The sequence below is a fragment of the Balaenoptera acutorostrata genome, chromosome 12 (genome assembly GCF_949987535.1).
Source record: "Balaenoptera acutorostrata chromosome 12, mBalAcu1.1, whole genome shotgun sequence".
Lineage (NCBI taxonomy): Eukaryota > Metazoa > Chordata > Mammalia > Artiodactyla > Balaenopteridae > Balaenoptera > Balaenoptera acutorostrata.
The window spans coordinates 13461339-13476309 of record NC_080075.1 but is presented as its reverse complement, the minus strand read 5'-3'; the positions used below and the strand labels follow the sequence as shown (position 1 = coordinate 13476309).

At 40.9% G+C, this 14971-nt stretch overlaps 2 protein-coding genes across 2 annotated transcripts in view; one reads left to right on the top strand and one right to left on the bottom strand.

Moving 5' to 3' along the window:
- The window catches only part of LOC102997302 (immunoglobulin kappa light chain-like), a 97747-nt gene that overhangs the window by 73125 nt on the left and 9651 nt on the right, over positions 1–14971 (bottom strand). The gene's annotated exons all lie outside the window — the stretch shown is intronic.
- Positions 7677–9048, top strand: LOC130709445 (lysine-rich coiled-coil protein 1-like). Its single transcript, XM_057558764.1, has one exon. The coding sequence runs from the start codon at positions 7764–7766 to the stop codon at positions 8535–8537; it is 774 nt and encodes a 257-aa protein (XP_057414747.1). The 5' UTR covers positions 7677–7763; the 3' UTR covers positions 8538–9048.

The window sequence follows — 14971 nt, the reverse complement described above, 5'->3', positions numbered from 1 at the left end:
TACGTACTCACAATTAATTTATTTATTATAAGTTAATTTATGTTTTCAAGTTTCCTTCAACTGTTTTGAAAAAGTACAGCTGTATTAAGAAAATTTTACATTTGGGAATTTTGGCGAATTGTATTGAAAATCACAGTTGTAGGTTGGTTTCTGGGCCTCTTTTGGGCATACAATCACATCTCCTGGGGTAGTGATACTTTTGTCTCCGTATTTTTATTATTTGTCTTCACAACTCACTGCACAGGCACTTTTGATTTCATGCTCTGATGCTTTGCATAGGCTCCTGGAGCCCTAGGCTGGCTGCTCAGGCTCTATTCATGGGGTTTCCTGGAAATGGGGCCTGAGTGCATCGGATGGGTGAGCAGCATCAAGATGATGCCAGAGCCACAATTTCTCACCTTCCTGGTCCTCTGGGTCTCAGGTGAGAGATTTAAAGGAGAAATATCTTTATAAAACTAAAAATTGACTTTACCACGCAGAATGAATAAACCGTTTTACCTAAAACAGTGTGATTAGGTTTGACAAAGAACAAACCGTACATTTTTAAGATATATATTTTAATATATTCATGATGCAATATATGGTGACTGGTCCATTGTGATTGCAGGTGCCTCTGGGGCCATCGTGATGACCCAGTCTCCAAGCTCCCTGGCTGTGTCCACAGGACAGAGGGGCACTATCAACTGCAGGTCCAGCCAGAATCTTTTTTTTTTTTTTATAAATTTATTTATTTATTTTTCGCTGTGTTGGGTCTTCATTTCTGTGCGAGGGCTTCCTCTAGTTGCGGCGAGCGGGGGCCACTCTTCATCGCGGTGCGCGGGCCTCTCACTATCGCAGCCTCTCTTGTTGCGGAGCACAGGCTCCAGACGTGCAGGCTCAGTAGTTGTGGCTCACGGGCCTAGTTGCTCCGCGGCATGTGGGATCTTCCCAGACCAGGGCTCGAACCCGTGTCCCCTGCATTGGCAGGCAGATTCTCAACCACTGCGCCACCAGGGAAGCCCCAGCCAGACTCTTTTATACTCCAACCAGAAAACCTATTTTGCCTGGTACCAGCAGAAACCAGAAGAGTCTCCTGAACTGCTCATCTCCTGGGCATCCATCCAGACATGTGGGAGTCCTGATTGATTTAGTGGCAGTGGGTCCACAAGAGATTTCACTCTCACCGTAGGCAGCGTCCAGCCTGAAGGTGTGGCAGTTTATTATTGCCAGCAGTATTAGATCAAAGCGTCTTACGGTGCTTCAGCCTCAAATATAAACCTCCTCCCTAGAGCCATGGGTCAGGGAGTATTTGCTGCACCAGCTGCTTCCTTCCAGCTCAGCCCTATTTCTCCCTTAGCCGTAGGAGAAGCTATGTCTCCTCTACATTGTTCAAAATTTCTTTTTATTTTTTATTAAAAAATTTTTTTTATACAGCAGGTTCTTATGAGTCATCAATTTTATACACATCAGTGTATACATGTCAATCTCAATCACACAATTCATCACACCACCACCACCACCACCCCCAACTGCTTTCCCCCCTTGGTGTCCATACATTTGTTCTCTACGTCTGTGCATTGCTGTGCGTTAATTTTGTATCCTGCAACTTGACCAAATTCATTGATTAGCTCTAGTAGTTTTTTGGTGGCATCTTTAGGTTCCTCTATGTATAGTGTCATGTCATCTGCAGGCAGTGACAGTTTTACTTCTTCTTTTGCAATTTGTATTCCTTTTATTTCTTTTTCTTCTCTGATTGCCGTGGCTAGGACTTGCAAAGCTATGTTGAATAATAGTGGCGAGAGTGGACATCCATGTCTTGTTCCTGATCTTAGAGGAAATGCTTTTAGTTTTTCACCATTGAGAATGATGTTGCTGTGGGTTTGTCATATATGGCCTTTATTATGTTGAGGTAGGTTCCCTCTATGCCCACTCTCTGGAGAGTTTTTTTCATAAATGGGTGTTGAATTTTGTCAAAAGCTTTTTCTGATCTATTGAGATGATCATATGGTTTTTCTTCTTCAGTTTGTTAATATGATGTATCACATTGATTGATTTGCGTATATTGAAGAATCCTTGCATCCCTGGGATAAATCCCACTTGATCATGGTGTATGATCCTTACAATGTGTTGTTGGATTCCGTTTGCTAGTATTTTGTTGAGGATTTTTGCACCTATATTCATCAGTGATATTAGTTTGTAATTTTCTTTTTTTGTAGTATCTTTGTCTGGTTTAGGTATCAGGGTGATGGTGGCCTCATAGAATGAATTTGGGAGTTTTCCTTCCTCTGCAATTTTTTGGAAGAGTTTGAGAAGGATGGGTGTTAGCGCTTCTCTAAATGTTTGATAGAATTCACCTGTGAAGCCATCTGGTCCTGGACTTTTGTTTGTTGGAAGATCTTAAATCACAGTTTCAATTTCATTACTTGTGATTGGTCTGTTCATATTTTCTATTTCTTCCTGGTTCAGTTTTGGAAGGTTATACCTTTCTAAGAATGTGTCCATTTCTTCCAGATTGTCCATTTTATTGGCATAGAGTTGTTTGTAGTAGTCTCTTAGGATGCTTTGTATTTCTGCAGTGTCTGTTGTAACTTCTCCTTTTTCATTTCTAATTTCATTGATTTGAGTCCTCTCCCTCGTTTTCTTGATGAGTCTGGCTAATGGTTTATCAATTTTGTTTATCTTCGGAAAGAACCAGATTTTCATTTTATTGATCTTTGCTATTGTTTTCTTTGTTTCTATTATGTTCATTTCTGCTCTGATCTTTATGATTTCTTTCCTTCTACTAACTTCGGGTTTTGTTTGTTCTTCTTTCTCTAGTTCCTTTAGGTGTAAGTTTAGATTGTTTATTTGAGATTTTTATTGTTTCTTGAGGTAGGCTTGTATTGCTATAAACTTCCCTCTTAGAAGTGCTTTTGCTGCATCCCATAGGTTTTGGATCATCATGTTTTCATTGTCATTTGTCTCTAGGTAGTTTTTGATTTCCTCTTTGATTTCTTCAGTGATCTCTTGGTTATTTAGTAACATATTGTTTAGCCTCCATGTGTTTGTGTTTTTTACGTTTTTTTCCCCTGTAATTGATTTCTAATCTCATAGCATTGTGGTCAGAAAAGATGCTTGATATGATTTCAATTTTCTTAAATTTACTGAGGCTTGATTTGTGACCCAAGATGTGATCTATCCTGGAGAATGATCCGTGCGCACTTGAGAAGAAAGTGTAATCTGCAGTTTTTGGATGGAAGGTCCTATAAATATCAATTAAATCTATCTGGTCTATTGTGTCATTTAAAGCTTGTGTTTCCTTATTAATTTTCTGTCTGGATGATCTGTCCATTGGTGTAAGTGAGGTGTTAAAGTCCACCATTATTATTGTGTTACTGTCAATTTCCTCTTTTTTTAAAAAAATTAATTAATTAATTAATTAATTTATTTATTTTTGGCTGTGTTGGGTCTTCGTTTCTGTGCGAGGGCTTCCTCTAGTTGAGGCGAGCGGGGGCCACTCTTCATCGCGGTGTGCAGGCCTCTCACTGTCATGGCCTCTCTTGTTGCGGAGCACAGGCTCCAGACGTGCAGGCTCAGTAGTTGTGGCTCACGGGCCTAGTTGCTCCGCAGCATGTGGGATCTTCCCAGACCAGGGCTCGAACCCATGTCCCCTGCATTGGCAGGCAGGTTCTCAACCACTGCGCCACCAGGGAAGCCCCAATTTCCTCTTTTATAGCTGTTAGCAGTTGCCTTATGTACTGAGGTGCTCCTATGTTGGGTGCATATATATTTATAATTGTTATATCTTCTTCTTGGATTGATGCCTTGATCATTATGTAGTGTCCTTCCTTGTCTCTTGTAACATTCTTTATTTTAAAGTCTATTTTATCTGATATGAGTATTGCTACTCCAGCTTTCTTTTGATTTCCATTTGCATGGAATATCTTTTTCCATCCCCTCACTTTCAATCTGTATGTGTCCCTAGGTCTGAAGTGGGTCTCTTGTAGATAGCATATATATGGGTCTTGTTTTCGTATCCATTCAGCGAGCCTGTGTCTTTTGGTAGGAGCATTTAATCCATTCACGTTTAAGGTAATTATCGATATGTATGTTCCTATGACCATTTTCTTAATTGTTTTGGGTTTGTTTTTGTAGGTCCTTTTCTTCTCTTGTGTTTCCCACTTAGAGAAGTTCCTTTAGCATTTGTTGTAGAGCTGGTTTGGTGGTGCTGAATTCTCTTAGCTTTTGCTTGTCTGTAAAGCTTTTGATTTCTCCACCAAATCTGAATGAGATCCTTGCCGGGTAGAGTAATCTTGGTTGTAGGTTCTTCCCTTTCTTCCCTTTCAGTATATCATGCCACTTCCTTCTGGCTTGTAGAGTTTCTGCTGAGAAATCAGCTGTTAACCTTATGGAAGTTCCCTTTTATGTTATTTGTCATTTTTCCCTTGTTGCTTTCAATAATTTTTCTTTGTCTTTAATTTTTGTCAATTTGGTTACTATGTGTCTCAGCGCGTTTCTCCTTGGGTTTATCCTGCCTGGGACTCTCTGCGCTTCCTGGACTTGGGTGGCTATTTCCTTTCCCATGTTAGGGAAGTTTTTGACTATCATCTCTTCAAATATTTTCTCAGGTCCTTTCTCTCTCTCTTCTCCTTCTGGGACCCCTATAATGCAAATGTTGTTGCATTTAATGTTGTCCCAGAGGGCTCTTAGGCTGTCTTCATTTCTTTGCATTCTTTTTTCTTTATTCTGTTCCACAGCAGTGAATTCCACCATTCTGTCTTCCAGGTCACTTATCCGTTCTTCTGCCTCAGTTATTCTGCTATTGATTCCTTCTAGTGTATTTTTCATTTCAGTTATTGTATTGTTCATCTCTGTTTGTTTGTTCTTTAATTCTTCTAGGTGTTTGTTCTTTAATTCTTCTAGGCCTTTGTTAAACATTTCTTGCATCTTCTCGATCTTTGCCTCCATTCTTTTTCCGAGGTCCTGGATCATCTTCACTATCATTATTCTGAATTCTTTTTCTGGAAGGTTGCCTATCTCCACTTCATTTAGTTGTTTTTCTGCGGTTTTACCTTGTTCCTTCATCTGGTACAATGTCCTCTGCCTTTTCATTTTGTTTGTATTTTTGTGAATGTGGTTTTCCTTCCACAGGCTGCAGAATCGTAGTTTGTCTTGCTTCTGCTGTCTGCCCTCTGGTGGATAAGGCTATAAGCTTATTGGATAGATGATTGCTACAGGGGCTCCTTCTTGATCTGTGTCTCAACAAGTGGCACCTATCTGTCTTTTTGATTATAGCCATCCTAGCAGCTATGAAGTGAAATCATTTTATTATAAAACATATTTAGGGATTCCCTGGTGGCGCAGTGATTAAGAGTCCGCCTGCCAATGCAGGGGACACGGGTTCGAGCCCTGGTCTGGGAAGATCCCACATGCCGCGGAGCAGCTGGGCCCGTGGCCACAATTACTGAGACTGCGCATCTGGAGCCTGTGCTCCGCAACAAGAGAGGCCACGACAGTGAGAGGCCCGCGCACCGCGATGAAGAGTGGCCCCCACTTGCCACAACTAGAGAAAGCCCTCGCACAGAAACGAAGACCCAACACAGCCATAAATAAATAAATAAATAAAATTTTAAAAAAAATGTTAGTTTAAAAAAAAAAACATATTTAAACATATAAGGAGAGAAAACAGTATTATGAACGCTCATGTACCCACCATCCAGTTTTAACAATTATCAACATCTTTTTAATCTTATTAGTGACTTTTTACAGTTTTATTGAGGTATAGTTGACATACAGTAAACTGTATGTATTCCAGGTATACAGTTTGATAGTTCTTGAAGGGTGTATATACCCATGAAATGATCACCACAATTAAGATAGTAAACATATCCATACCCACGAAAATGCCACTTATAGTCGCTCCCTCCTACTTTTTCCTGCCTCATCCCCAAGCAACCACTGTGTTACTACAGGTTAGTTTGCATTTTCAAGACTTTTATATATATGGAATCATATATTATGTACTCTTTTGTCAGGCTTCTTTCATTCAGCATGATTATTTTGAGATTCATCTATTTCAAGTGTATCAATAATCTATTCCTTTTTATCATTGATTCCATTCTATAGATATACCACTAGTTGATTTATGCATTCACCTGTTGATCAATATTTGGGTTTTTTTTTTCCTTTCCAGGGCTATTACAAATAACACTGCTATGAACATTCATGTATAAGTCTTTATGTGGACATATACTTCCTTTTCTTTTGGATAAATACCTAGGAGTGGAATAACTGGATCGTATGTTAGGTGTATGTTTAACTTCCTCAGAAACTACCAGACTGTTTTCCAAGTAGTTGTGTCATTTTACATCCCTACCAGCAATGTATGAGAATTCCAATTGTTCCACATCCTCACCAGTCTCTTTAATTTCAGTCATTCTAGTGAGTGTGAGGTAGTACCTTTTTGTGGTTTTAATTGACATTTCCTTGATGACGAATGACATTGAGCATCTTTCATTTGTTTATTGTCCATTTGTATATATTCTTTTCTGAAGTGTCTGTTCAAATCTTTTTACCCATATTTAATCAATTATTTGTTACATTATTTTGCTCTAGTCAGAATTTTTATACTGTTTGAGTTGAATAAGAGCTAAATTTTCTGACTCACCAAATTAGGCTTCACTTAGACTTTCTTTTTAATCTCAAATTGCCAGTAAAGCTAGCTGATCATTAGTGACTCTAGATTGCTCTCAGACTTGTTCTGTTAATGGAAAGAAATGTTTGTTTCTACGTGGGTTAGGCTGCCTCCTAATTTTTGGAAATAAAGTATAACACAAAAATATCTAGCACATTGTCATCTCATAGTGACTTTTCTGTTAGATTTGTAATGCAGGATTTGAGGTGGGGTGAGAGAAAGAGAAATAGTAGTTGTACTGCCCCCACCCCCCAAAAGAAATTTAAACAAGCAAAGACTAGCACTATCTGCTTTACATTTCTTTTGAAACTTTTCTCTACATAAATCCTAGCCCCTCTCAGCTGTCACCTCCATTTCCTTCCTTAACCCTCCCCCCAGTGCTTTACTAGAGAACAAACCAGAAGGCATTCTAGAATGCTTTTTTCACCAATCAGAAGTAACGGAATGAAATCCAAGACCCTGTTCAGAAGATACGCAACTCTTTTCCCTAGTCTTTCCTCATGCCCTATACCTACGATTAGTTTTGTCTCATAGCTGAATTTCTAATTTCCAGCATTCCCAAACCATTTTACAAACATCATTTTATTATTAAGTCTTACAGTACTCTAGTCAGGTGAGTATATGTGTTCATTTTATTTTGTTTGAGTAAACAGAAGATTTTAAAGATCAAATTACTTCTCTATGGTTTATTACTTTTCTTAGACAACAGTATACAAAAAATTGACTAATCTGAACTTTAGAAATTGTTTGAACATTCACATCAGGCCAGTCACCATGGATGTGTAAGTTGTTAATCCCTACATTCCTTACGTTTTTAGCCCTACAAAAGAATTCTATATGTCAGCTCCTTTCTACCCTCTTCATCCCGCTTCTGAGAAAGATAAAATTATTTGTGAGTGGCCTAGGCGATATTTGACCTTTCTGATGCTCCCTTTTGGCATTTAATGTCATGATGTTTAACTTTCATGCCAAAGTAGGTTTTAATTTGTTTGGGCTTCTTTATTTTGTTTTTTGAGACTCTTTTCAAGAGTAAAGGAAATATTCAGCATAAAATAATATAGTAAGAAGAATTTTCTCCCATCTTCTCTACAGAGAATCCCTTGTCAACCTAATGAAGCATTCAAAGAAGACATCTGACTCTTTTCGAGATGAACTTGAAGATTACATCAAAGTGCAGAAAGCCAGAGGCTTAGAGCCAAAGACTTGTTTCAGAAAGAGGAGAGAGGATTATTTGGAAACCTGTGGATACAAAGAAGAGGTTAATTTTAGACCCAGGTGTAGAATGTTTGATCAAAGACTCCCTTATGAACCCATCCAGACCTACCAAAGACCATGCAATATTTCACAAGCAGTGGAGAAGCGGTTACCTCAGTGGCTACCAGCTCATGACAGCAGGCTGAGACTAGACTCCCTGAGCTACTGTCAATTCACCAGGGACTGTTTCTCAGGAAAACCAGTAGCCCTGAACTTTAGTCAACAAGAGTATAGCTGTAGCTCATACAGTGTAGAATCTGGAGTTTACAGGCACCTCTCCTTAGAAAACAGTACCAGTGCCCATCAAGCTAGTTATAAACAGATACAGCAGAAGAGAAAAAGACACCCAGAGGAAGGCCGGGAAAAACCAGAAGAGGAGCGGCCCAAGCATAAGAGGAAGAAAGCTTATGAGGAAATAGATTTAGACAAACACAAGAGCATCCAAAGAAACAAAACAGAGGTGGAAACAGTCAGAGTCAGTACAGAAAAGCTTAAGAACCGAAAGGGCAAGAAAAGCCGAGATGTAGCCTCTAAGAAAGAGGAACGTAAGCGTAGAAAAGAGAAAAAGGAACAAGGGAAAGAGAGGACAGAAGAGGATATGCTTTGGGACCAGGCTATCCTTGGATTCTGAAGCTCTTGCATTGGATCTCCTGAGGTTAAACTGAAAAAGTAGTTGAGGAGCTTGGTTTTATGATGTCCATGTTCATATCGCTTTTTTCATGTGAACAGGTACAAAGGCTAAGTGCACAGAAAACATTTAGTGTACTTGCTCTCCAACATGGAGATTACTTTTCCTCTCTTCTAAAATCATTACTACATTTTTCTTATACATAACATAATTTCCCTTAATGAGGGTGGCTCTGGTTTTATTCATCAAATTGCTATGATGGTGGAAGTATTTTTCCCTTGGGAGGTCATTTATTTTCAATTGGAGGATTAATAGGCTTTACAGAGTCTATTTCTTGATTGGGTTTTAGTTTGGGGTGGGTGTTTTTATATTAGTTTTCTCTGTGAAGCAGTTTAGATTGATTATTTTTTTCCTTCGTTAGATCTAACTTGCAGTATATTTTCTAGATTGGAAAGTGGAAAATGACATACATTATAATAAGCTTAAGTTACATACAGTTTTAAACGTTTCAAGAAGTCTTGATACAAAATCCATTTATATTTTGAAAATGTTTATAATATAATAAAGTTCTAATTTCTACAATTTGTTTTGTTTTCTGATTTCTACATTTTTGAACACACAGTGATGTGTTCCTATTCAATGAAGATTTCCTTCTGGAAGAGCAATAACTGAGCATATATCAACCCACTTTTTAGGGCAGAAATCGGAACGACCACAATTTTTCCAAATAGTTGAAATTGGGGAATTTATAAGAAAATGCCATTAGAGGGACTTCCCTGGCAGTCCCGTGGTTAAGAATCCGAGCTTCCACTGCAGGGGGCACAGGTTCCATCTCTGGTCAGGGAACTAAGATCCCCCATGGAGCGTGATGTGGCAAAAAAAAAAAAAAAAAAGCCATTGGAATATTCTTTCCTGACCAGTGTTTTCATTCTGATAATCCCCTTTTTTACGATAAGCATATCAAGTGTTTGAGCACTGCTATTTTGTTGTAGAAAGAGTGGTGACCTGGGAATCTGAATCCCAGGATTCTAGACTCAACTATGCCATCAAGTTCTTATGTGACTTTGGGGAATTCACTTTATTTTCCTCATTATCAAATACACCTAGAAGGACTGGCCTCTAAAATGCCTTGGATAACAACAAGATGCTGTGATATGAAAATTCTCTTTGCATTCTACAATGTCGTGCTCACATGTTTATTGTAATATTAACTTTAAAATTATTTTGCTTAAATTATTTTTTATTATATATATTCCCTTCCCCTGCTCAACCCTCTGCATGTAACCAGTCTCCCCACCCTTGCTAAGCTGCTGCCTTACTCAGCTCTGACCCCTCTCTGGGTCCCCCACCTTGCCTAGCCTCCTACCTCAGTGGGTCCCAAATAGCAAAGAAGAAAGGAAGGAGGGCTTCCCCGGTGGCGCAGTGGTTAAGAATCCACCTGCCAATGCAGGGGATACAGGTTCAAGCCCTGGTCTGGGAAGATCCCACATGCCACGGAGCAACTAAGCCCGTGTGCCGCAACTCCTGAGCCTGCGCTCTAGTGCCCGTGAGCCACAACTACTGATCCCATGTGCCACAGCTCCTGAAGCCTGCACGCCTAGAGCCCATGCTCTGCAATAAGAGAAGCCACCGCAATGAGAAGCCTGCGCACCGCAACGAAGAGTAGCCCCTGCTCACTGCAACTAGAGAAAGGCTGTGCGCAGCAACAAAGACCCAACGCAGCCAATAAATAAATAAATAAAATACATTTTAAAAAAAAGAAGGAAGGGGAGGAGGGGGAGAGGGTAGGTGACCCATTTTATTTTAAACTAATGACCACAAACCTCCAACCCATCAGTTTTCCCTAGTAAATTTCCCACCCTCAGAGATGTCTTATAGTCTCCCCTCTCTCCTCAAACCTTCCCCTCCCTGGTACCTGCCATACGGGGCCCCCTTTCTCTCAGCTGATGACCTCACCTCACACTCCAGTGAGAAAAACAGAAGCCTTCAGAGGGGGACTTATTCATTGTCCTACCACTGGATCTCTAAGCTTCCCTCAAGTATTCTGTTCTCTGTCTTCTCTACAATAATAGTGTCCCTGCTCTTAATAAAGACAAATCCCTCCCCCCATGCACTGAATCCTACACCCTTTTACCTTTTCAAGGACTTCATCTCTCTCCTGCACCTTGAATCTCTCCTCTACTGGATTATTCCTTTATATGCAAACAAGCTTCTGTTTCCCCTCTTCAAAAAACAAAGCAAACAAACAAAAAAAAACAAAACTCCCTTGACACCCTACATCCTCTTTCAGCTATCTCCTTTCTCTTTCACATCAAACTTGTCTACAACAGCTGTGTATACTCACACCTCTCATTCTCCCCTCCACCTATTCTAGTTTCTGTTCCTACCATTCCTCTGAGGCTGCTCTGATTAAAGTCTCCAATGACTTCCATGTGGTCAAATCCAGCCTCTCAGCAGCTTCCATTTGGTTAATCAGTCCCTCTTCCTTGAAACATTCCTCTCTCAGCTTCCATAGCACCACATTCTCCTGATTTTCCCTACCTCCATAGCCGCTGCTCCTTATGGTCTCATTTACTGGTTCCTCTTCCACCCGCCTCTGAATGCATCAGGTACATTGCATCAGGAGCCAATCCTAGACCACCACTCTTTCTAATCGCACATCCTAAGTGATCTCATCCAGGCTCATGGCTGTAAAGTTACCTGTATGTTGATTTGTGGACTGAATGTGTCATTCCCCGGATTCATATGTTGACATCTAATCCCCAATGTAATGGTATATGGAGCAGGTACCTCCCTACCTTTGGGAAGTAATTAGGTCATGAGGGTGGAGCCCTCATGAATGGGCTTAGTGCCCTTATAAGAAGAGGTCAGAGAGCTAGCTGAGCCACCCAGTCTATGGTAACGTGTTACAGCAGCCGAAACTGACTAAGACAGTTGACGACCTCTAAATTTCTATTTCTAGACTAGATTTTCCCCCCGAGTTCTAGACTCATAACCAACTGCATTTGTTGTTATTTCCACCTAGAACACCAAAAGGGCACTTACATCCCTCGTCACCAGTCATTCTTCCCTCAGTCTTCCTCATCTCTGCAAATAACAACACCATCTTGATTGTTCCAGCCAAAAATCACTAAACTCACACTTGACTCTCTCCTACATCAGAGCCATCAGTGATTCCTCCTAGTTATATCACCAAATTCTCTCTCCTATTGTCCAATTCTCCCCATCTTCATTGCCACCACCCTGACCCAAACCATCATTTATCTCTGGTATTATTTTGCTTTTATTTGTACCAAACAGGACTAATAGGTCTGAGAAAAGCTGAAAACTGGGAGAAGTCATCAGAGGCTCTGAGTTGGTGAGCGCAAAGCCAGCAACAGAAGTACTGAGAGACCAAATAGTATCATGGTCATCTAGCACTGAGGATTTCAGAAATATCCAGCAAATATTTCCTTCCAGAAAGACAAAGCCTTACCTGAAAAGAAAACTGCTAGGCTAAGAAACCTAATAGATCAGGGAAGTAACACCAGGGCTAAGGGAAAGGGAAGGTACCAATAGTAGGGAGCAGGGGAAGGTCCCAGGTGAAGAACCCAGAAAATTCTGCAACAGCAAAATACATCTGAGGTGAGAATGCCACCTTGCCACGCAAGACCCGTAGGCCTGTAGGAAATAGAGCAGAAACACTTTTCTGAACCGAGCTTAGCTCTGAAAGGCAGAGAAGTAGCCATATTTTGAGCCCTTCACTGTACCAAGAGGGAGCCCTCAAGCCATGATGCTGGGAAAGGTACCCTAGGCCATTCCCTCTCCACAAAATTGTGTTCACAGTAGTTCAGGTCACCACATTGCATTTAAACTTTGGAAAGGAGGAGGAGAATACGATCTAGCCACACAAAGTGTTACAAAAGAAAATTGGACTGAAATACTTTGACAAGACACCAGAAAAATGCAGACACAAAGCAGATGAAAACTCTAATCTGACTCTTCGAACAAGGCTGCAAGAGATCAAGAAAGCAATTAAAGCTTTAAGAAAAGCACATAAAGTGGAAAAAGAACTCTGAAATAAAATGGCCAGACAACTATGCAGCTGAAAAAGACAACAATTAATTCCAAGAAAAATAAAATATAATGCAGTAAAGAAAAAGTAATTGTATTTTTTAGTCAAAAATATTCATTGAGCATCAAATTTGAGCCAGACTTGGTTACTGAACAATGACCTTGAGAGACACAGGAAAAAATTAGTAAAAGAAAAAAAATCATTTCAGAAATAAAAGGAATACAAGAGAGTATAGACACCATAGAAAGAACAGGGAAATAAATGGTAAGAAAGAGTAATGAAGATAATCCAACAAAAGTAAATTTACACCTTGCAAGAAGGTGGTAAAGATAAAAGATGAGCAAAGGAGATCCAAATATACTGGGAGTCTCTAAAGAAGAAGAATGAATGAAGCAGCACAAACATTTAAAACTCTATAATTTGTGTTTATTAATGACAACAATATGTATACACATTTGCAAAACAGTTGCATGTGCGCAGGCAATAGGCTGCTGACTTTGGGCGATGCATGGGGTGTTCGGAATTCTCTGACTCCAAGACAGTTGAACTTTCAACTCTGACAACTTTGGCTTTGAATTTCAGTTGTGCACTCACAAGCTGTGTGTGGTAGATTCTTTGTCGGGGAAAATGTCAGCGATAATTTCCCCTCCCTGTAGCCACCCCTTGTTTCCCATCCAATAAGGCTGGGCTTGGCCATGTGACCTGCTTTGGCCAATGGGAGAACAGCAAATGAGATGCGAGCTGGATTTAGAAAGTGCCTGTGTTTGCCCTCATGCCGCTTTTGGAACCCAGCCACCTCGTACAAGCCCTACTGAATAATGAGAGACTTGTGGCTATGTCTGCACCACCCAGCTGCCATTGAACTCTCTTCCTCCTCACCAGATACAAGGCACCTTGGCCACCCAGCCCGCACTGAGCCAGCCCAGCCAACTCACAAAATTGTGAGAAATAAATGTTTGCTGTTTTAAATCATAAGTTTTGTGGTGGTTTACAATGCAGCAAAAACTATATACTGCGTGACTTTAGGTGAGTTTCTTAATCTGAGTCTCAGTTTTTTCACCTGTGATGTGGAGATAAAACAATGACCCTTGGAGGGCTCTTTGGAGGATTAAATGAGGAAATATATGTGAAGTTCCTGGCACAGCATAAATACTCAATAATAAAAAGAACCAGCCTCTGCAGGCTGGAATGGTGGCCGTCCTCAGGCTGGGGTACACAGTTTTAGTGCTTTGTAAGCAGTCCTCAAATCTAGAATGCCAGAGGGAGCCTGTGAAAGCACTGGAAGGATGGGGCAGCAGAGGCCCAGCTACCAGGTGCATGCCCCAGGCCACAGCACTAGCCATTGGGGGTGGGGGGGACTGCGCTCTAGGCTATTCCCTGCCACTATCACCGCCCGCCACCCCATCCCGGCGCCCCCCCACCCCCAGCGATGGATGCAGGGGCACTCAGTGACTTAGCTGGCTCCTCCGGGAACGTAAAGTATGGACCTCTGCGGACCAGAAACAAGCCAAAGGGCTTCCCTGGTGGCGCAGTGGTTAAGAATCCGCCTGCCAATGCAGGGGACACGGGTTTGATCCCTGGTCCGGGAAGATCCCACATGCCGTGGAGCAACTAAGCCCCTGCGCCACAACTACTGAGCCTGCGCTCTAGAGCTCACGAGCCACAACTAGAGAGCCCGCGTGCCACAACTACTGAACCCGCGTGCCTAGAGCCCGTGCTCTGCAACAAGAGAAGCCTGCGCACTGCAAGGTAGAGTAGCCCCCGCTCGCTCTGGTACTTACATTAAGTACCAAATGGGAGAAGACAGCCAATGTGGGGAGAGAGATGCTACCTCTGGGATTTTAGCAATTACAAAGGTCAGTAGAAGTCAGTAACATGTCTGCTATAAGACACGAAGTACTAAGGCTGGATGCCCCAGATCATCTCCACAAAGTCCAGAGTTCTACAGGTGCCCTAATAACTTCTCCTTCAGAATGGTATTTTCTGGACTAAAAAATATATTACCGCAGTAAATATCAGAGGCTTACTAAATGTTTTTATACTAAAATTGTCATTCTAATAAGCAAAAAGCCAGTACTTTAGCCTTGCAAGCACTTAGGAAATTAAGATTTGAGATGGTATATAAAATGATATCCAGGTGAAGATTGAAAATATTACCCTAAATGTCTTACCTCCCTTTATTTTATTCATAGATACCACGTTGAATGAGCAAAGACTGAACTTTTTACAGATATCTTTTGTAAAAGGCTGATAAGGAATAGTGCCATAATTTGAATTGCAGTGGGTTTCACGTTATGAGGTAGGTTGAAAATAAAGGGCTTCTAAATTGTTAGTATTTTTTATACTGAAGCTGATACTTTGACTTCAAAGCAAGCAAAACTCT

What these genes read in the sequence shown, in the direction of transcription:
- LOC130709445 (XM_057558764.1), top strand. Translation starts at nt 7,764, where the DNA reads ATGAAGCATTCAAAGAAGACATCTGACTCTTTTCGAGATGAACTTGAA.